The sequence below is a fragment of the Drosophila subobscura genome, chromosome E (genome assembly GCF_008121235.1).
Source record: "Drosophila subobscura isolate 14011-0131.10 chromosome E, UCBerk_Dsub_1.0, whole genome shotgun sequence".
Taxonomy (NCBI): domain Eukaryota; kingdom Metazoa; phylum Arthropoda; class Insecta; order Diptera; family Drosophilidae; genus Drosophila; species Drosophila subobscura.
This window is the reverse complement of record NC_048531.1, coordinates 6220824-6242258: the sequence shown is the minus strand read 5'-3', so window position 1 is coordinate 6242258 and position 21435 is coordinate 6220824. Positions and strand designations below refer to the sequence as shown.

Here is a 21435-nt window from a genome sequence, read left to right as displayed (position 1 = left end):
AGATGGAGAGAGAGAGAGAGAGAAAGTGAGTGGGTAGCGAAGCAAGTTAAATCCTTTTGCAAGGCAACAGTCAAATTCCAATAAGCAGCAAAGATTATTTCAAGAATAAATACTCTGGAATCCCTTTGAGGCAAAGTACATGGAATTTATTTGCATGCCTTTGGTGGAATCACTTAAACAGACAATCTATCGATAAAACCGATGCAAAGGACTTCAATGTGGAGACATTAAAAAGTTCAAAGAAAATGTAATTTAATCAAATATTTTAGCTAAAAATTTAACTTGAATTGGTTAAACCAACATTTATGAATAAATTAAAACCCAAGATAAACTTATCAACAAAGTGCTTTGCTTTGCTTTATAACTACTACCAATCTACTGAATTTATGCGGAATTTCGGTGGCCACTGCCACTACCGGCACCTTCTCCACCGCTCGTCAGACCAGCCGAAAGGGCACAAAGTGCATCACTTAAATTGAACTTTTCGCTGCCAACGCAATCTGCTGCTGCTGCTGGCCCACAGATACACAGCAGGCCCACGCCACCCTGCGGAACACGACACCGCCAACGATAGCGCGTAACCGATGAACCCCAGCTCGAGTGGTTCGAGGTTGTACGTCTGTGTCTGCCTGGTGAAGCAGTTGACCGAAAAGTGCAAATGTTGCATATTAAATTAACGCTAGCTGACAGTGCCAGTGCCAGTGCCCCATGCCCCACGGGCGCAACAAAATTAGTCGAAGCATGAAGCTGCCAACCATAACAGCCACAGGGAGAAAATTGAGTTAAAAACTGCAAAAATTCCCATCGAGTGGGGTGGGCAGGGGAGCAGCTAAAGTGAATATTGACTTGTCAGCGCCATAACATCCACAGCATAAATAGCCAACAGTCAATCATTTAAACAATTTGTTTGTTCTTATCGCTAGAAGAGTTTTTATTATTGTTCGATTTGCCTGTTCTGGCAGAATTTACGAGCAAAGTTGCCCGTCGGGGACATCCGAGAAATATGTATGTCACCGAGCACTCAGACATATTTCAATGCCGTTCAACGGTCTCGCAGAGCTCATTCGACATGCAGCACATGGCGGATCATAATAACTAAATTACTCATACGCTGGGTGCTGCCGAACCATGAACCACCGCCAAACCAGCCATAGATGTTGCTAACAACACTGGTGTGTAAGGTGTGCAATAATTCAAAAAACTGTCTAGACTTTCACAGAGACAAAGACATAAATGATGGTGATTTTGGGAGGGGGCAGAACTGTTTCATCTGCATAGCATCTCGACAGTGTGTGTTTATGCTGTGAACTCCCTCTGAGGTTCTGCTGTGCCATTCTGCTTAAAGTCGTTAAACGTCGCAGACAACCGAAACAATTTTTAGATCTTTACGAGCAGCAACAACAGAAGCAACAACAACAATGCCAACGGTAGCGAGATTTTAGTTTTTGCAATTTATTGACGCAATCGATTCGAAATTTTTGTATGGGATGGATATGGATTATATTGGGCCTTTGTACATGCCTCCCCACATGTAAACAATACCAGCCCAGCCATAAAGAAATATTTATATCGCTGCAAAGCAACAACAAAAACATCGGCGAGAGTTCCTAATTACACCAAAACGCATCCATCTTCAGGGAAAGCCCCAATAAAATCAAATCAATGCGAGTCTATGTAGATAAGCAAATAATAAATTCTACATGATATATATGATGTTGATGTTGATGTTGATGTCGATATGAATGCGGTCTGTGGTCCAGGACTGAGCCGGAGCCATGCCCTGTCACCGGTGAAAAGTCGAGGGAGGCTCTTGGCCCCCCCGACCCATAACAAATGAAAATTATATTGACAAATGACTTATTTGTTGCCCTGCTTTGTCGGTCGATGGAGAGACCAAGAGGGGGGAGAATAAACCGACACAAACGCCGAGAGCCAGCAACAAAAACAACAAGAGAAAATTATATACTTTTGAAATGCTCATACTTATTATCACACAGAATGCCAACAAGCTTAGAAGAAAAATTCCAAACGATTTTTGTTAAATATAGAAACAAAGTCCCCCTTCTGTGTAGAGGGAATACAGCGGGCGGGTGGCTATATGTTTGTACTCTAGTGTATAAAGAACTAATGAGCGATGTGGGTCGTCGACATAATTGATGGCTTGATGGATGCTCGAAATATACAATATGAATGAATTCGCATCGTTCTTTGGGACAGGTTGATTCAGACTTAAGTGATTGACTTCTGGGGTTAAAAGCAACATCAATTGGTTCCAAAATCTGGGCATTTGCTCTTAATAATATTCCCAGAGGAGTTCAGCAGTTCATTATAACAATGGGAAATTCGTAATAAATTCAAACCTTATATTTTGGATGACTGCATGGACATTTGTCAGTGGGAATCATAATGGAAAATCATTAAAATTATAATAAGCATTCCTGGAACCTGCAGAATCAATCAGAAAAGTTGTAAACTATTTACCGGTTGTTGCTCCAAGGTCAGTCAGGGATTTTCGCCCTATATAGTTCCGGGAATTTCGCTAGCTCCAGCTGGAAATTCTTCGCTGAATATCAAACAGTAAAGTGTAGGGGGAGGGGATGAACAAAATGAACAGCATTTTTGATAAAACTGATTGAACCCCGCTCAGGCATTCACCAATTTGCAATAAGCTGTCAGTCCAAAATATTGCCCGTAGATTTCGGTGTGCCAGTGTGTGTGCGCAAATATTTTTATCTATGAACCATATTTATGGGTGTGTGCACAGCGAAATATTTGCAAATTGGCTTCAGCAGAGCGTAGCGGTGGCAACAACAAAAACCTTCGATACAGAACGACGGGCATCAAACGGTACGCTTTGTGCAAATCAAATTTATAACGCCCCCACCAACAACAAGAACAACAACAAAAAAGCCCATCGACAACAAAAGCCTGTCGGTCGGTGCTGCCATCTGTTTCGGTCGTTGCTTGTTGTTGTAAGTGCACATGGCGTAAAAGCTCACGGGAGCTTTCGTGGCCAAACAAACACAATCAGCTGTGCTTCCAAAATACAAATGCTGCGTAATTTTATTCCCAAGAGAGCAAACAAACATATGAGCCCTCATTTCCTTCCCCCTGTCAACCCCTCGCACTAGCCCACGAACGTGTTGTTGTGTTTGCATGGGGAAACACAGCATTAGCAGCGAGACAACAAAGCACAGCTGTGTGCGAGAGTTTGCTTGGCGCGCGCGCGCTCTCTTCTCCCGCTTCACGCTCGTTCTCTCTTTCTCTCTCTGGGTGGCTTATTGCGCACCTTTCAAGCTGTCGGCAAAGTGAAACCCCATTGAGTGGTTACGGTACCGTCAGCGACTGATACCAGATGTAATGCAATATGAAAAGCAAGGGCAAATAAATTTAGAGATACTTATGAATATTTGCAGTGCACCCCAGTTGCAATTGCGACTGTCAATCAAAATCAACGGCGAGAAGGGGCGCGTAACCTGTCACTTGTACGGAGTAACTACTGTGGCATGACCATTGACTTTATAACTGGTTTTTCTGACAGCTCCACAGAGGCGCACTCGCTTTCAACGGAGGGCCTCGCGCCCAATTTGACAGCTGCCAGAATATTTGTCTAGGGCCGCTGCCAAGTGCATGGGACAAGGTCATTGTAAATGTATATTTTCAATAATATTATGTGTTGCTCTGGCCTGTTCTGTGTTCTATTTGTGCACACGTCTGCGCCCGAAACCCCGAAAAGCGAAAGCAGTCAAACAAATAATTTGTGCTTCGGTTTGAAACAAATTTCGTAATTGAGCATATTTATTTTTAACGGCAAGGTCGCTGTCAGAACATTTACATGTGAGGCAGGCGCACGGCGCCAAAATACGGGGCCCTATTTACATAGACGTCGTAGAAAATAGTGTCTCCATTTAGGTATTCCGGGCCCCTTCAAAATTTCTACACATGTAGGTTCTTGTCTGAGTACAATCGTAGTTAGTCGTATGCAATTGAATCAGCCATCAGACGAGAACTTATTGTGCACTTTTGAGCTCGAGTAAGACCAAATTCTAAATTGTTCGCGACACCCGAGAGAAACTGCAGCCGCCCCTGTGCGCATGTCGAGCGACCTACACACAAAAGCAGCACCGAGCAGGCCAGAATCGGAATACAGCACGACCGCACACACACACACACACACGCTCGCACTCACACGGCGCTTTGGTTGTTGGAGTAGTTCGCGTGGTGGTTCTCTTCTCAGTGGTTGGCGGATTCATTTGAACATTTGGTGGCACAGCGAGCGGACATAGACGAGAGGAAACAGTTTCAGCTACAGCTACAGCAACAGCAACAGCAACAAAGGTTAAACGAAGGGAAAACGCATCTAAGGCCAGCGGAGAGAGAGACAGACCTACTGGAGACCCCCTGGTCTTTGTCCGTCGCGGAAAACGGCATTGAGGACTGGAGTGGACTGGACTGGATTGGAATTAGTAACTTGGCGTGCACGCACTTTTGGTTTCTTTGTTACGAATCTTTGGCTCCATCCACAGCAAGAGACTCAACTAAGTGCGCAATTACAACAAAAGCGAAACGTGCGCAATAATTTGTTTAAAATCAATGAAGACTGCAACTGCGCAAAAGTGGATTGCATCACAGAGACAACAGCAGTTTTGAGGCAAATATAGAAATAAATGAGAGCTGAAAATCAATAGGCGAAATCTGCAACGCTTTGAATGAGAAGAGGCTAAAGAAACAGAAACCACTGCTGCCCGCCCGATTCAACAAATTTACATAATTGCAAACGCGCCTGGCAGCCAGAGCAGCAGGAGAAACAGCAACAACAGCAGCAAGATGCCCTCGTTGCTGGAGGCGCTGGAGCGCAAGTACTTCGCGGAGTGCGAGTTCGAGAACGCCCACGAGCCGGAGCTGCACAAGCGCGCGGACCTGCCAAACGACTTTACGGTGACCAAGTGCGGCGGCCGGATGGAGTTCTCCATCTTCATTCCGCGCCTCTCGCCCCTGACCAGCGTGCCCGCCCTGCTCGTGCTGAACGACTGCGACATTGATTCCGCGGGCGACTTCGAGAGCATCCGGGACAAGTGTCAGCGCGTGCGGGAGCTGGACTTGGCGCAGAACAAGCTCAGCGACTGGCAGGAGGTGTTCAACATCCTGAAGCACATGCCGCGCATCGAGTTCCTTAACCTGAGCAAGAACCAACTGGGCAGCCCGATCGGACCCCTGGCGGAGGCGCCCGCCATCAACCTGAAGAGTCTGGTGCTCAACGGCACCTACCTGGACTGGCAGTGCGTGGACACGCTGCTGCAGAACCTGCCGGTGCTGCAGGAGCTGCATCTGAGTCTGAACAACTACACGAGTGTCCTGATCGACGCCGAGGAGGCGGAGCGACGACTGCAGGAGGACGGGGAGGCCGGAGGCCAGTGTGACTGCCAGAAGGAGGAGAGGAGAATCACCAAAGCCCATCCCGCCCTCAAGACACTGCATTTCACAGGCAATCCCGTCGAGCACTGGCAGGAAATATGTCGACTGGGGCGTCTCTTCCCCAACCTGGAGGCCCTGGTGCTGGCCGACTGCCCCATCCGGTCGCTGCAGGTGGCGGAGAGCCAGGAGTGCGACTCCCACAAGTTCTTCCCCAGCCTGAAGCTGCTGAACCTGAGCTCCGCCCAGCTAAACTGCTGGAGTGCCATCGACGAGCTGGCCAAGTTCCAGCAGCTACAGAACCTCCGGGTCAAGCACTGGCCGCTGTGGGAGAGCCTGGAGTGCACAGAGCACGAGCGCCGCCAACTGCTAATCGCTCGGCTGCCCAACGTGGAGATGCTGAACGGCGGCGGCAAGATCGGCACGGACGAGCGCATCGATGCGGAGCGCGCTTTCGTCCGTCACTACATGGACAAGCCGGAGTCGGAGCGACCGGCGCGGTACGAGGAGCTGCTCAAGGTGCACGGCAAGCTGGACCCCCTGGTCGATGTCAGCCTCAAGCCGGATAAGCGCATCAAGGTCATCTTCAACTATGGCGAGATGCGCGAGAGCCGATTCGTGGACATCTATCTGACGGTGAACGACCTGAAGGCGAAGCTGGAGAAACTCGTCAATCTGCCGCCCAACAAGATGCGTCTCTTCTACCTGGACCAGGACTACAAGGAGTTCGGGCCCGAGGAGATGCGCTTCCCCAACAAGAAGTTGTACAGCTACAACATCCAGTCGGGCGATGAGATCATCATCGATGCCAAGAAGTGAGCTGGAACGTGGACGAAGAGGATTTCAGAGAGGAGTGGGAAAGAACGAAAGGGAGGCCCGGCCTGGTGCTACGAACATGTGATCTTGTATCATTGCGGATACACAACCATATATATGAACCATTTATAATTAGTGTACGTTTATTTCTATTATATCAACTATTCTCGGTTCTACCCCCGACAAGCTACTGTAAATACATTCATAGGCGGCCAAGCGAGCATTGCAAGATGCACACATACACACATACATACATACAAATATTTTAATTACTGCCTAACCTAAGCCACACAGTAAACCCATAAAAAATGCATTAAAGAATTTTACAACAAAAAGTGCCGACACGTCTCTGCTCTGCACCTAAACATGGAAATGTTAATGGATAGTGGAGTAATAAGTATTTAATGCGTGGTTCGGGGGTAAAATATGTATATTGGCTGTGACTCAGTGCAGAATCAAAACAAACGCACACAAAGAGAGACTCTGCGTATGCCAACCTGTGTGCTTTGCTTGTTCTTGCGGTGCTTTCAGCGGAGAGCTTTCGATGAGAGCGAGCGTCAGAGCTTCGGAAAGAGTTGAAGCTTGCTCTCCGCTTCTTCCCACTTCCCACATATAATTAGCAAAACGGTAATTGCTTTGTGGTGTCTATTTGCCCATTTAGCATGAGAGTAAATCAAGCAGAGGATTTTGTGTGGGCACAGTTAGTATCTACGATTATCTATCTAATTAGGATCAATAAGATAAGCTGGCACCCACTAAACCATAAAACGATCTGAAATCGGTTTATGTGCTTGCATTTTGCCATATCGAGCATGTACATATCTACATATGTACATATGTATATTGCTGTACACAACAGAACAATGCTACTAAGAACCCGTTTCAAATGTGACAAAGCAAATATGTATAGAAGATACAATAGTTAGAAGAGTACCAGCTACGAGTCTTGCCATGCTAAGATAAGATTGCTAATAGTACTAGCTTAGTGCTGTTTTGAGATAAAATTCTCCTGCCAATACATTACTCATCATCGCTTTCACATAACAACTTGGTTTAGTATGAAGTTCTTTTGCTAACTTCTAACCTTTTCGATCTCAGCTGCACAGAACTTTCCCACGATTTTTTTTGGTAATTTTCCCATTTGAGTCGCACACACCCCAAATAAACCAATTGCCAAACTCTCCCACATTTGCCTTATCTATGCTCGCCAATTGGGAGTAGAGTAGTGCTTGGTACAATGCTAATGACGTACGATGGCTGGGCAGCACGTTGGGCAAAGACAAAGTCGAGAGATCGTGACTGATGTGAGCCTGACCCGCCCACGAAAGGCAAAGCGAAAGAAATCCAAACGAAATCGTCGCTAAAATACGCCAATTTTTATGACAGTTGCTTGATGACGAGGTGCAATATACTTCCACATTTGTACACACATATTTACATATATAAACGTAGACGTATTCGAATGGTACAGTATACATCAAAATAAAATCAAATAAAGGTCTACCCAGCCAGGTCATAAAATGCAAGGTGTGTGGAATGAAAACTGTTTATGTAGATAATTAATAAAATTTACACATGAGGGTTTTTGAAAGTCTCGATGTTAAGGAAGGTTTCTTAACTGGGGACTCGCTCAACTGTCGATCGAGTTGCGGGTCGAGTGCCGTTGCGACCAGACGTGGCGAAAGTGTTCCGAGAGTGCTTTGAGCTTTGAGTGTGATCGAGAGTGAAGTGGTGTGGAGGAATGCAAACAGAATGGATCCCGACAATGACATTTATGCCTTCTATGATATCAGGGGGTACAAGGGGTACTTCAGACTGATATATAAATATATTTGTGTAGTTTCCAAAACTTATACTAATGGTTTGTCTCTTTTTGCTTGCAGGAAATGTAGACCGGGTAGGCCAAACTCGGAAAGAATCCTGCAACCGCGAATGTCACTCCTAGGGAAGCCGCTGAACTACAATCGCGGCTCTCGCCGCGATGTTCGTTACCGGCGTCTCCAGAGTCGCCTCTACAACTTCCTGGAGCGTCCACGCGGCCTGCATGCAATCTTTTACCATGTGATGGTGTAAGTGTTCGAAAGGATGGGGCATCCTTTTCGCTATCAACTGTAACCTCCTTTGTCCTTGCAGATTCCTGATGGTGTTCACATGCCTCGCCCTGAGCGTGTTCTCCACCATCAAGGAGTACGAGGAGGACGCCGTTTACATTCTTTTTCGAATGGAGATTCTGGTTGTCATCTGGTTCACGATGGAGTTCGGCGCCCGGCTATGGTCGTCGGGCTGCCGATCGCGCTACCAGGGCTGCCTGGGGCGTCTGAAGTTCGTCAAGAGACCATTTTGTATTATAGGCAAGTGGAGTTTGAAAGTGATTGAAGAGGAGTAACGGACTGACTGTGTGGCATTTCAGATATTGTCACCATTTTAGCCTCAATTGTAGTATTAGGCATGGGCACCTCCGGCCAGGTGTTCGCCACGAGTGCGTTACGAGGTCTGCGGTTCTTTCAGATATTGCGCATGGTGCGCATGGATCGTCGAGGAGGCACCTGGAAGCTGCTCGGTTCGGTTGTTTACGCACACAGACAGGTGGGTTCAAAGTGCCAAATAAATGTAGATAAATCTTCACTTTTGCTTCTGTTTTTGCAGGAGCTGATCACAACCATGTATATAGGATTCTTAGGTCTAATCTTTGCATCATTCCTGGTCTACATGTGGGAGAAGGACGTCAACGATAAGTTTAGCAACTTTGCACAGGCCCTCTGGTGGGGTGTGGTAGGTTCGACAGCTGCCCCGCTGCAAGGCTCACTCATTATTTAACCTATTCCGCCACCCCCCCGCTCTCCACAGATCACACTGTGCACGGTGGGCTACGGCGACATGGTGCCCATCACCTGGCAGGGCAAACTGATTGCCTCCTGCTGCGCCCTGCTGGGCATTTCGTTCTTCGCTCTGCCAGCGGTAAGCTTTTGCATATTGAAAGGCATTCTGCTGTGCTGATTTCACATTCCTTCCGCAGGGAATTCTGGGCAGCGGCTTTGCACTGAAGGTGCAGCAGCAGCAGCGGCAGAAGCACATGATACGACGACGCCAGCCGGCGGCCACACTCATCCAGGCCGTGTGGCGTTGCTATGCGTCCGATGAGCATTCCGTGTCTGTGGCCACGTGGAAGATCCACCAGGTGGCACTACCCAGTCCGCCGGCATCGTAAGTATTTTTTCCCTACACATAGACCACGCGCCTTTTGTTTCGTTTGCTGCAACCTGTTTACAACAAAAAATTGCAGTATATTCAGGGATATTTTGCAGATGAGAAATGGATTTATTGACTTTTGTACAGACACTGAATAATCACACACACATACACACCCACAAAAACACACACACACACACTATAGAAACCAAACAGCATTTAACAATATACAAAAGTTGTTTCATGAGCTGCTGCTGCCGCTTAAAAATTGAACAATCAGAGAACGAGCCCCGCCAAGGTGCATTTACCTACAAGGTGAAGTCTTCACCACAGCGGACTCTCTATCTCCATCCCTTTCTGGAGCTGGTCCACGCTGAGCGTGGTGAATAAGTTATCCCCACAGCGGACAACTTCAACTTGTTCGTAAATTCACCTTGATCATCAGCAGCTCGTGAAAGCGATTTAGACACCGAAAATAACTGTTACCCAAACAACTGTACAAAAGCGAAACGCAAGAAAAACCACCAAGAACCAACTAGAAAACACCCAGCATGGGTAGAACCTACATATAGCGTAACTGTATCTTGTGTGCTCCCCGATCAACGCCCACTCGACTGTCACCATCTCTCTCTCTCTCTCTCCCCCTCTCTCTAACACACTCTCTCTCTTTGTATGTGTTTTTGTGCCTATCTGCTCGCCAAACCGATTAACCACTTAAGTTCTTACATATATAATTTATTTTGTTCCCATCGATAATATAATTTTTGTAAACATTTTCAGTTCTGAAAACTGGGAGCGATTATTAAAAAACATAACCGAATATAGGTAAAACTTGATAATCATATCAACAAAAAGCAAACAACTTAAAGCAAAGACTCGAAGTCAGCCACATGCCAAATTCATTCTGTTAACGGGGCGGGGGGACCATCGGGTCCTCCTCCTCAGCACTCACATACGTAGTAGACATGGCTCTTATCCCACCATTTCAATCGAATTGAGTTCTAATTCGCAGCTTTAATGCCATCCAGCACCCATCTCTCTCTCTCTGTCTCTCTGTCGCTCTCTCTGTCTCTCGCTCTCGCTCTCGCTCTTGTTATACTCATACATCTCTTCCGACTGCCGCTGCATTTAATAGAAGAATTCTATGCTAAATTTTATTGAAATTATTGCCCCAAAAGACCAAAAACAATTAATCAATGTGATACGAATTGATTCTCATTCTGTGTTTTCTGCTGCCCCCCATGCGCCCGCGCGGTCATTCCCACCAAAAACACACCAAAAACAACAAACCAAAAAAATACTCCATAAAAATGCAATAATAAATGTGTGGTGTGTGCGTAAAACTATAATTAACATGTGAGTTCAATGATGCCAAATGAGCCAAGCCAGCCGTATGCTTTTTATTCGATTTACTCTCTCTCTCTCTCTCTACTCTACTCTCCTCTCTCTGTCTCTCTTTTTGTGAACCCATTTACTGCAGAAATTCCAACCAGTCACCCACTTATTTAAGTCCAGACCCTACCCCGAAGCCTCAGCCAATGCAAACACATTCCCGGCACTCGCAGATGAAGATAAAATATAGTTGGAGATTTTAGATACAAATTTGTCAGTCTGCTTAATGTATGAATAGATCATTATAATCTTCACCCAGATATCATAGTGATCAGTATACAATTCTGTGGATAATTTCCGTTCTATTCCTTCCGCTGAGTACCGGGAACGTATCGCCATCGTCGGCATTGCACCGACTTTGCCGCACATCATTTTGTAATTTGTAATTGTAAATTTTGTGTTTGAATTAATCCTCAATGTTATTGCCGTAGCACCCCCAGCCACACCCACAAATGCCACCCACCTGTGCACCCTCTTGTCACCTGTTTTGTCACCTCTCCAATGTCTGTTGCACAGCCACAAAAACACACAGCTACTACACCTACCACACCTTACCTGTACCACACCACACGATCCTATCTCACTCGTATCTTACAGCCCGTTTGGCAGTTAACCTCCTCTCTATTTACTCTTGTGTCCTCGACTACAACTTCTTTTGATATCTGCCATAATATCCGAGTGCTGACTAAAACAATTCCTCTGTTCTTCGACAATCAACAATCGTTCTCCTTCGATACAGACGGGCGTCCTCCAGCTTTAAGCACAACACATCCTTCGTGGCCCGCCTGCCGACAATTAGGCGTCACAAGAGCCAGACCATCCAGAATGCGGGCGGCGCTGATGGCAGCAGCATGTCCAAGCCCCCTGGCTCATCCCGTGCCTCCACGCGGTACACACGCACCATTCGGGATATAAATGCATCCGTGGAGAACTTGGGTAAGTTGCAGGACGAACGATTTCGGACTACTCCTCTGTTTATGTTTCCCATTTCGAGATTCCATTACAACAATTTCTGTTTGCACACACAAGCCACACACACTCACACAGAACACACACCCCAAGCTTAAAAGGTTAAGGGTATAGTACAGTGCGTTTTATGGCTATAAGCCCGATCGATCGATGGTTGAATTGTTAGGAAAAGTTCTCCTTAAAAACTATAAAACGCTCTGTACTCCCCCCATACAGCATGTCATGTTGTTCTTTCCAACTCGACTTTTGCCAAGCAAACAATATCAAAATGAAGGATTATTCCCTTTCCCCCAACCCAACCCCCTCCGAAAGACAAGGCACAGCCCCCTCAACACACATAAGAGTAGTCGAGAAATCTGGGATATATTTATTTGGTTACCTCAACTGAAAGATGGAATGCACATTACTCGTTTCGATGGATATTTACCCCCAATTTTTGTTTGTTTTTTTTTATTTGTTTTATCTCCGTCATGCATGCAATTGTTCCGCAATCGAATTCAATTCAAGAAGTGGTCATAAAACAAGTAATAAATGGTAACAGACAGTTCTATAAAACATATATTCAGGGAAGACTTTTCTTTGTTAGGGAATACCTTAAGCTGTTTAGTTTTAAATACTAAACAATATAAAAAATACTAAATAAAATACCAAATACTACAAATAAAATGAGTTAAGACACTATACTATTTGGTTAGTGGTTAAGACTAGGTTTAGGTACAGTCAATATGAGGAGATTAAAATCAAACTTAAGGCTAGACCAAATGCAATTTCATGAGCTCATAAAACAAAATAAAATTAAGTTTACCAACAAACAATTGATTTAAAAAACAGAAGGAAACAGAGGAAAAGTGTAGTGAGTGTCGATTTTTGCCCACTTGTGACCAAACCCCCAAATTATGATTTATTTATGTATGTGTCGTAGTCGAGGTCCCCCCCCGCCCCCGATGTAGCGTGTGCGTAGCGTGTCTCTATTTTTGAATCCAAATTGACAATGACACAAACTCCACGTACTCCACCTTCAAAAAACAAATTACAGCCACCGAGATCTAGTGTGCGGAATGAAAGTTTAACGTTTGATTTGAAATTTTGCAGAGGTAGTACAGAATGGCAAATCCTTGAATCCAAGTTTCAGCGAAGATTCAGTGGCTGAGACCACATGCTTAAAAAATGTTAAAAATTCAGACGGTAAGTCTACAAAGGTCCTCCTCCCCCAGGTCCTGCAATACGAATGTCAAGAAAAAAAAAAAACAAAAAAAAAAAAACCCAAAAACTTAAACAAAATCCTTTTTTTTTTTTTTTTTATCTCACATTTTATTATATTGATATATTGAGTGTTGTGGTTGTGTCAATGTTGTGACTTGCATCCCAGAGATAAGACTGATTGAAATTTATAATTGATGTTGTTTGTTGGTTGGTTACATAACACTCCCGCGACACCCGCGACACCTGCGACACCCCCCACAGAGCCGGACTCCACGAATCAATCCCCAGACTAACTGTGGCTCGACTAACCCCTTGGACTGTGGGCTCGACAGCAACTAATTCCGCTCTCTAACTCACTTAGCCCAGCCCAGACAGCTGGCCAACTGCCAGCACAGCTCCAGTGCTGGCTCCCTGGCCCAGTTCCCCCATCAGGCATCCACGGTTGAGGAGGGTTCTGCGTCTGCTTCAGCGCCTGCGTCTGCCCAGGTGGCATCTAGAAATCTAACGATTCCCGTGGTGCTGTTTGGCCTTCTGCATGGCAGCTTGTTCGGCTCATCGTTTTCGCTGCGCAATCCCAGAGTGGCGCCCGCAAACACACCCGACTTGGAGGCGGGCCCAGAGGATGCGGCCAAAGCGGACAATTGCCAGAGGAGCAACACGTTGCCGCTGCCCGTGTCCAACCAGCGGCGCAGTGCCAGTCCGAGTCCCAGCTCGGGCAGTGGTCGAACGGGTCGATTCTTTGCGGCCGCCTCGCAGTTCCTAGAGACAGGATTCTCGCACGGATCGGCTGCCGCTGCTGATGGGTCCTTTGGTGTGGCAAGTGCGTGCGAAGCAAGTCTAACTATCGCCACTGCTATGCTGCTATGCTGATATGCTAGGGATGCATGCCGTCCCACCCCCCCCTACCCACTTGATTTGTAGTCTTAGTTAGTCCTAGTCCCACACATCCTCAAACCCCAAAACGACACACGACACCACAACGCTTGAATCAGAACTGAGCTGGAGCATATTTCCAGCCAACTAACTAACTAATAACTAAGCTCTCTCTCTATCTATCTGTCTATCTATCTATCCATCTATCTATCTATCTATCTGTCTGTCTATCCATCTATCGATCTTTCTTTCTCTCTATCTCTTGTTGACATTAATCATACGTAAATATCTAATATGAACATTAACATTATCTTTATCAATATCGTAATTGTATTTACTAATTGTTCTATATGTGTGTGTAACGGTACCTTTTTTGTATGTGTTGTTGTATATTTGGGTTGACGTTGACTTGCTTACATGTATCCAAAAAATTAACCAAAACAAAAAAACCAAAAACCAAAAACCAACAACAAGCGAAGCTAGCAACCAAAACCTAACGCACAAGTCAATCTCTCTGATTCACAAATTGCCCGCAGATGAGGATGATGAGCCGCGCTGCACGCAGCTAACCAACAGACACAAGACGGCAATTCGTTTCATACGCAAGGTGAGTGGGTGGGGCATCCCATAAACAGACATCAGATAGCTGAGGCTTCCCTTTTGCGTTATTGCAGCTCAAGTACTTTGTGGCACGGCGTAAGTTCAAGGAGGCCTTGAAGCCGTACGATGTCAAGGATGTCATGGAGCAATATGCAGCGGGTGAGCCACAAAAGCATTCCCCTGCTCCACTCCATTAAAGTTCATAAATCTCTTCGTTCCTTTCAGGGCACGTTGACTTGTTGGGTCGCGTCAAGATGCTGCATTTGCGGTGAGTCTACCCAATGTTCACACCACTGCAAATATTTATACTTTCCATCCACAGTTTGGATCAAATCCTGGGCAAACAAGGCTCCAAGGCCAAGGATGTTTATGCATCGAAAATAAGTTTAGCCTCCCGTGTGGTTAAAGTCGAGCGACAGGTGAGTGGCGAGCATCCATCCAAATAGTTTTAATGTGCATTTACCGCTTGGTTTGACAGGTCGCTGACATTGAAGAGAAGCTGGACGTGCTGATCAAAGCCTATATGGAGGATCGTGATAGATTCTTGGCCCTGCCTCTGCCAGCAAAGCCCAGCAAAATACATTCCATTAGCCCTAGCCACAATCCCCTGCACCACGCTCACAATCTGTCCATGATCGATGTGTGGAAGCGCACCGCGGCACTGAGTGTGCATCCCGAGCACACGACGACCGCCACTTCGGCCACATCCACGGATGGCACGGAGCTGCGAGCGCTCACCTCCACGCAGACAACAACAACGACCACGGATGCGATCGCAACGCAAACCCCCTTGCCGCCTCACACGCAGCATACTTCGACCAATACCAAGGTTAGAACCTGTCCAACTGTTCGCCCCCAATTGATTACTGATTTGTGTGCATTGTTTGCAGTCTTCCGTGCTTAACTCATATCAGCTGGGGTCTGAGAAGCAGCAGCACAATGATGTTTTTATGACTGATTTAGATAATAGGACCAAGAAACGTGTTACGTTAAGGTGGGTCCCGCAAGCAAATGAACAAAAATACGAGCCATAGTCAATGTGAATGTTTTACAGCCTGCATAGATCCACATCGGAGCCATATAGCAAGCAGGAGCAGCGCATCAGCATACCAGATGAGGGTGCACAATCCCTGGAATGCGCTGCAAAGGCAACGCCGCCAGATAGTTCAAGTAAATCAATCAATTAACTAATAAATATTAAACTAAATCCCTTGCTCCACCCATAGTTATACTTATCGACGAGTATGAGGACTTTGAGGAGGAAGATCTAAACTGTGAAGGCGAAATGGAACATTTCCCATCGTGGGAGATCGATAGCGACATTGGGGCCGACGTGGATGTCGATGTGGATGCCGATGGCGACGGTGACTGTGATGAGTCCACTGAGGACACGGCCCTGCTGCACTGTGCCACGCGCACCGCCATTGTTATTACACCAATTAGCCCAGTGAGTCTTACTTCTGCAATCTCTATTGCATTTTGTTCGTAACTAATTTATTTGTAGGTAAGCTCCGCACACAATCTTCAACAGTTAAATGACCAAACTACAACGCTTAATAAATCAAATTTGCTTCCGCCAGATTCTGGCTAGTTAATTGCATTGAAGTTAGCCTAAATGTACGAGAGATTAGCTATAGTATCATTAGAATTGTATTATGTACTGTACGGAATACATATTTATGTCATTTTCTGACATCTCTGTGTTCAAACTATGGTTAGCGAAATGAACGGAAATCAAATTCAATTAAATCAAATCTGCTTTAGCAAGAAAACTTAACTAATTTGAACGATTTTTTCTTCCATGCCGGACTGTGAGCGAGCCAGTGTTTGGTTTCGGTTTATGCTCCGCCTCTGCCTCGTCCACGGTAAACTCCAGCTCACATTCTTCCTCCTGCTCCTCCTCCTCCACATCCTCCTCGTCTTCCTCTGGTCGGTAATCATCGTCTTTTATTCTATCCAAATCATCCGCAGTGTCGTCTGTGGTATCTTGCCCCAATCCAAGGCGACGCCTCTTCGCTGGCGGGGCTCTGGCGCTGGCATACGCCTCTTCTTCGAGCACATCGTCAGACACCAAAGTGGAGTTGTGCACCTTGCGCAAATGCATCTTCAGCTGCAAACTGGTGTTAAAGGAACGCGCGCAGCCGTCATCAATGTAGTTGCGGCACACATGCTTGGAGGCGTGCACACGCTGTATGTGATTGGTCAGTCCCTGGCGTCGACCAAAGTGCTTGTCGCACATCTTGCAGTCGAAGGCGAAACGCTTAAAGTGCTGGCCCAGCGTGTGAACAGACAGTGACTTCTTGTTCCTGGTGGTGAAGCTGCACTGATCGCAGCTGTACGACTGTGAATGAAGCTGCAGAAATGGTATCCATCAGTTAGTGATCGAGATTAAAGTTTTTGCTAGAGTACAGACCCTCTTGTGAGCCTCCATCTCGCTCTTGTGGTAGAAACCCTTCTCGCACACACTGCAAGTGTAGCGCTTCTTGTTGGAGTGCACCACATTCACGTGGGTGTCGTAGTTGCGACGGTTCTTGACTATCTTGAAGCACTGCGGACACTCGATGGGCTCGTGCCAGTAGGCATGATGGTTCTCCAGCGCCTCCTTGCTCTTGTACGACGCGTTGCACAGCGAACAGACCACGTTGTCTAGCCAGAAACCTCGTTAAGATAGTCGGAAATAGGTGGTGGCAAGTTGTCTACTCACCATTATTATGGCTACGGGCGACATGCACGGATAAGGACATCTTGGAGCGGCATAACTTCAGGCAGAATTGGCATTGCCATTCCTGCAACGGCTTGGCCGATTTCTCCTGCTGCTTCTCAGGCGCATCGTGAGTGCGTCGCTTGTGCGTGTACAAAGAGTTCCAGTTGGCATATGCCGCCGAGCAACCCTGTAAGATAAGATTTAGATTCTAGCAAATGTTTCGATTGTACAGCCAAGTCAAGACATCACCTTCTGATCGCACATGAAGAAGGTGCAAATGTCCATCTTGCGATGTGCCACATCTGTGCGCAGTGCCTGGAAGTTGCGCAGATGATGGCGATACAACTTCATGTCGGGGAATTCCTTGTCGCAAGGCTGACACCAAAACACACCATTGTCGTGCACCCCGGACTCGCGATGCGCCTGCAGATCGGACTTTTGCTTAAAGTACGTCGTGCAGTACTCACAGACATACGCATCGCGAAGCAGTTCCACGCAACTCTCTGCGCCATAGCAGGCCGAATCCTCGACTGCCAGATGCTCGTTCATTTTCTCCTCACTCTCACTCAGTTGGCCACAACTGACGCAGATGTGAAGATCACGTTCGATTATCAAATGGGATTTCATGTGCACATTGTAGGTGACCTCGGAGGCAAATTCGCGGGAGCAGAGCTCGCAGCTGATGACGTTGGAGTGCATTAATCTCTGCAAAGTATCAACGATTAGTTGTGTTGTAATTACTAGAATATCTCAAGGGAAATACTGTACCACATGGCCATTCAGTTTGCCACGAGTCTCGAAGGTGGCCATGCACTCGCAGCAGCAGTAGGTGGTGTTGCTCACATTCGCATGCGATGAGCGATGCTCAGCAAAGACGGCAGCATCCCGGAACGTGCGATCGCAGCTGAAAGCGGAGAGGAAGCATCAGAACTGTATAGAGAGATGCTGCAGAATGTTAAAGCTACTAACAGATCACAGAAGAGTGTGCCCTCTGGCTCATGGGAATAGTGCAAATGCTGAAAGAGTTCGTCAATGTTGGTGTTCTCATAGCCACAGACAAAGCAAGCACGCGGTCGGTGCCTCTCCAAATGGAATTGATTGTGAAAATTAAAACTGCAAGGAAAAGGAACATCCAAATTAACATTTCAGTGGAATTTCTTATAAATATCTGATTACCGCTTCCAGGAGGGAAACTCCAAGGCGCACATTTCGCAATACAAGCGAACGCCACGTCTCTTCTTGATGACATGAGCGCACGAGTGTTTGTTGTACTGCAAAATATTGGAAAATGTCATCTTGCACTCCGGGCAGCTGCCGTAAATGGCAATACTAAAAGAGGAGCACCATAAGTTATTACAACGATATCGCATATAAAGACGCTTCTTACTCAGCCACTGGTGCGTGTAGAACCACCAAATGCATGGCCAGCAGTTTGTTTCCCGTAAGCTCCATGCTGCAGCCTTCGATGGGGCACTGAAACACATCCGTCCGGGACTTGTGCACCTTCTGCATGTGCTCCAGCAGGGTCTCGAACGTAGCGGACTTGAATGTGCACAGCTTGCAGACTGTGCTCCAGTCAAAGGTTAGCTTATGGAAGCTGGTCCTCACCACCGTGCCCAAGTACTCGTATAGATCCTCAATATCATCCTCTGTAATGGCAATAAAATAAGAGCAATTAGCAGCAATAGCTACAGCTACGAGTCCACATACTTTCTTTGATGTCCACAAAGTTAAAGACAACAATATTGCTGATCTCGCTCTCCTCGTTCTCAGCCTCGCTCTGGCTATCCCTTTTCTGCACTTTCAGTATGCATTCACGGATATCTGGCTTGGTATTTACCTCCTCTTCCAATGAAATATCTATAAGAGGACAACTTTATAGCAAAATAACACGAGATAAAAGTATAATACACACCGTCATGCTCGTATATTATGTGCACTCCATCTAGATCGTCTTCAGTCACTGTCTCGGCCACCGTTTCCTCCTCTGGCACATCAATTGTTGTTTGACTTGTGCTTGCTGCCGATCTTTGGGGTGAGACGGACGCCACGTTATCGGCATCATCATCTTCTTCCTCGCCCGGCTCATCCTCGTTTAGAATATTGAGAATGAGGGCACTAATCTGCTCCTGGTCGGCGTCCTTCGGAGCACGCTTTGCTCTTGTAATGGGCGGAGAAACCTGTACGATAGTTCTGGCTGGTACCACGACCTTATCCACTACGACTGCTGCGGAATTTTTGATTATACGTCGGCTGGGCTCACGCAATTGGACCGCCGGCACAGGCGGCTTTTCCACTTTAACTTGCGGCTTGGGCGGCGTTGTTTGCTTTGCCGGTTTTGGTGGCGTCTTGACTGCACTCTTTGCTTCAGGAGAAGCAGCGTTCTTTCGCTTGGCAATCGCGGCATCTTGCTGTTGCTGTACCTCGTCAATGTCAAATAACCGGATAAGAACATTGACACACTCCGCGCAAAGGATCTGTTGCTGCTTTTCGTTGGGCTTCACCACCAAGTCGAAGTGCTTCGCCAGCAGCTGCTGGAGTCCCAGTTCCAGGCCAAATTCATCGAATATCTCCTGGAATTTCAATTTCGAACCGTATGCGCTACAATGCAGGCAGCTAGGAACGCTGGCGCTTGCTTTTGCGTGTTCCGACATCTTAACTTTGTCCGTCAGCAATGATGCTAGCTGGCCGATACAATACGAATTGCGGTGCGATGCAACAAGCGCGATAATTAATTACACGCACAACTAGTTTATATGGATAGCCAGTAAGTTTTAGCACTTAGTTTGTTCGAAATATTAATGTTCTTTGCGTGTAATAGTAATTTTTATTAAATGAGACAACAACAATAATTGCGTGATTTGCGCTATCGATAGTTACAGATAGTCGATAAAATATACTTTTCTGGTATTTTTGAAGCCAGCCACGAGTGTGACCATTTTGCTGCAGGGACGATTGATGTCTAGCTGTTTTTGTCCAGTAATATTTAAAAAGCATTTCTAATTATATCAATTTAAACAATCCAAATCTAACTGTTAACTCTCTTCAGCAGTGCGAAATAGCTGTAGGAACAGTTCACAATCTGCAAAAGAAAGAAAATCCATTAGTTACAGACAGAATGTCCAGGTTTTAGGTTTTCCCTACAGAACCAAACGCCTCCAGACTGAAAGTGAATGTGGGATTAAGTGTGCGCAAGCAAAGCGGTGAGTCCAGCCGCTGCATCATCAGCAGAATAATTTGACGATTTCTCTTGTCCCAGGTGGTCCATTGGGACATGTAGACGCTGTGGCTAAGGCGTGAGCTGTGGATTGTGACCTCGTTGGAGGGGTAGCAGATGATGAAGATCTGCAAGAGCATGACCAGCTGATAGATGCACGTCTTGGTCATGTAGATGGCCTCGCCATTGGCAATCGAGATGGTGGACATGTCGTACAGGTTGGACACCAACACCAGAATCGAGCACATCAGCTGCACGGAGCCAGGCACTCTGATGAACATCTCCACGAGGTCCTTGAGCCGCACAATGTTGTTGTAGTAGGCGCTGCACTCGCGCAGCTCCCTGTTAATGCGCTGATTATCCAGCGGACCGTCAGCCGGTCCCAACTTCTGCAGTCGCAGCACGAGCATCTGCACCTGGACACGCAGATACGTGAGCAGACTGAACGCCACCGAGTCGAAGGCTATGTTCAGGCAGCACGTGGGCAGCAGCGAGATGGCATGAGTGAGGAACAACACCCAGTAGCAGGCGCGACCCTCAATGCTGCACAGCTCGTACATGGACAGCGGCAGCTCCGTGTAACCCGCAAAGCAGGGAACAACGAGAATCAAGGTGGCAGTCACTATGGACGACACGCCGTACAGATTCCGCAAGTTAACCACCGACACCCTGCCCGCCTCCATGAGTTTTTGCTCCTGTTCACTTTTGGTTGCAAAACGCGAGGATTCCATCATGCTGACCAGGCCGGCCAGCTTGCGACCTTTTCAGCTTCAGGTGCATCAATTTGGTCATGCAGGACATTTCCGTGGCAAACATGAAGAACACTCTGAGTATTGCCCGCAGATTGGAAATGCTGCTAACCAGCTCCATGGCGAACAGCAGCAACATGCCGCTGAGTATGACAAAGATCACACAAAATCGTAGCAGATGCCAGCGACGCTGCTGCTCTGTGGCCGAGCTGGGCAGGGCCCAGATGCCCAATAACTGCAAGTACCACACCTGATGCTTGTAGAAGTGCGCCGTGACCCTCTGATGCTGATTCATGCTGACCGTTTGCCAC

General features: G+C 46.7%; 4 protein-coding genes across 15 annotated transcripts in view; 2 read left to right on the top strand and 2 right to left on the bottom strand.

Moving 5' to 3' along the window:
- LOC117890484 (potassium voltage-gated channel subfamily KQT member 1) overlaps positions 1-16236 on the top strand; it is a 36967-nt gene extending 20731 nt beyond the window's left edge. The window contains exons 1-19 of one of the 11 annotated variants that reach the window (XM_034795368.1): positions 7882-8033; positions 8112-8297; positions 8362-8579; positions 8639-8814; positions 8875-9000; positions 9076-9186; positions 9245-9432; positions 11549-11745; positions 12871-12963; positions 13343-13801; positions 14391-14461; positions 14529-14613; positions 14680-14722; positions 14777-14873; positions 14933-15283; positions 15345-15448; positions 15509-15624; positions 15681-15901; positions 15959-16236. In XM_034795368.1, the coding sequence (XP_034651259.1) occupies positions 7981-8033; positions 8112-8297; positions 8362-8579; positions 8639-8814; positions 8875-9000; positions 9076-9186; positions 9245-9432; positions 11549-11745; positions 12871-12963; positions 13343-13801; positions 14391-14461; positions 14529-14613; positions 14680-14722; positions 14777-14873; positions 14933-15283; positions 15345-15448; positions 15509-15624; positions 15681-15901; positions 15959-16045 (2982 nt within the window). In that variant the 5' untranslated portion in view covers positions 7882-7980 and the 3' untranslated portion in view covers positions 16046-16236. Of the gene's footprint in view, positions 1-7881; positions 8034-8111; positions 8298-8361; positions 8580-8638; positions 8815-8874; positions 9001-9075; positions 9187-9244; positions 9433-10197; positions 10243-11548; positions 11746-12870; positions 12964-13342; positions 13802-14333; positions 14462-14528; positions 14614-14679; positions 14723-14776; positions 14874-14932; positions 15284-15344; positions 15449-15508; positions 15625-15680; positions 15902-15958 lie in introns of those variants that run through there. The other 10 variants (XM_034795359.1, XM_034795357.1, XM_034795362.1 and 7 more) reach the window with 10 other exon arrangements.
- LOC117890487 (tubulin-specific chaperone cofactor E-like protein) lies at positions 3886-6425 on the top strand. The gene is made up of 2 exons (XM_034795375.1): positions 3886-4466; positions 4527-6425. Exon 2 carries the CDS (start codon positions 4828-4830, stop codon positions 6229-6231), a length of 1404 nt encoding a protein of 467 aa, XP_034651266.1. The 5' UTR covers positions 3886-4466; positions 4527-4827; the 3' UTR covers positions 6232-6425.
- On the bottom strand, positions 15927-20002 carry LOC117890483 (zinc finger protein 62 homolog). 2 transcript variants are annotated; one of them, XM_034795355.1, is made up of 10 exons: positions 19074-19997; positions 18869-19018; positions 18546-18807; positions 18335-18487; positions 18128-18271; positions 17927-18062; positions 17408-17863; positions 17159-17345; positions 16868-17100; positions 15927-16807 (listed from the first exon to the last, which is right to left on the bottom strand). In XM_034795355.1, exons 1-10 carry the CDS (start codon positions 19810-19812, stop codon positions 16232-16234), a joined length of 3036 nt encoding a protein of 1011 aa, XP_034651246.1. In that variant the 5' UTR covers positions 19813-19997; the 3' UTR covers positions 15927-16231. The 2 variants fall into 2 exon arrangements, with proteins under 2 accessions (XP_034651246.1, XP_034651247.1); XM_034795356.1 differs by lacking the exons at positions 17927-18062; positions 18128-18271; positions 18335-18487; positions 18546-18807; positions 18869-19018 and having other exon boundaries at positions 17408-17830; positions 19210-20002.
- Positions 20003-20150: 148 nt separating this feature from the next.
- On the bottom strand, positions 20151-21419 carry LOC117892633 (odorant receptor 46a-like). Its single transcript, XM_034798985.1, is given in 3 exon segments — positions 20151-20240; positions 20303-21139; positions 21141-21419. Coding segments are annotated over 3 exon segments (1170 nt in total). The 3' UTR covers positions 20151-20186.
- Positions 21420-21435: the final 16 nt, after the last annotated feature.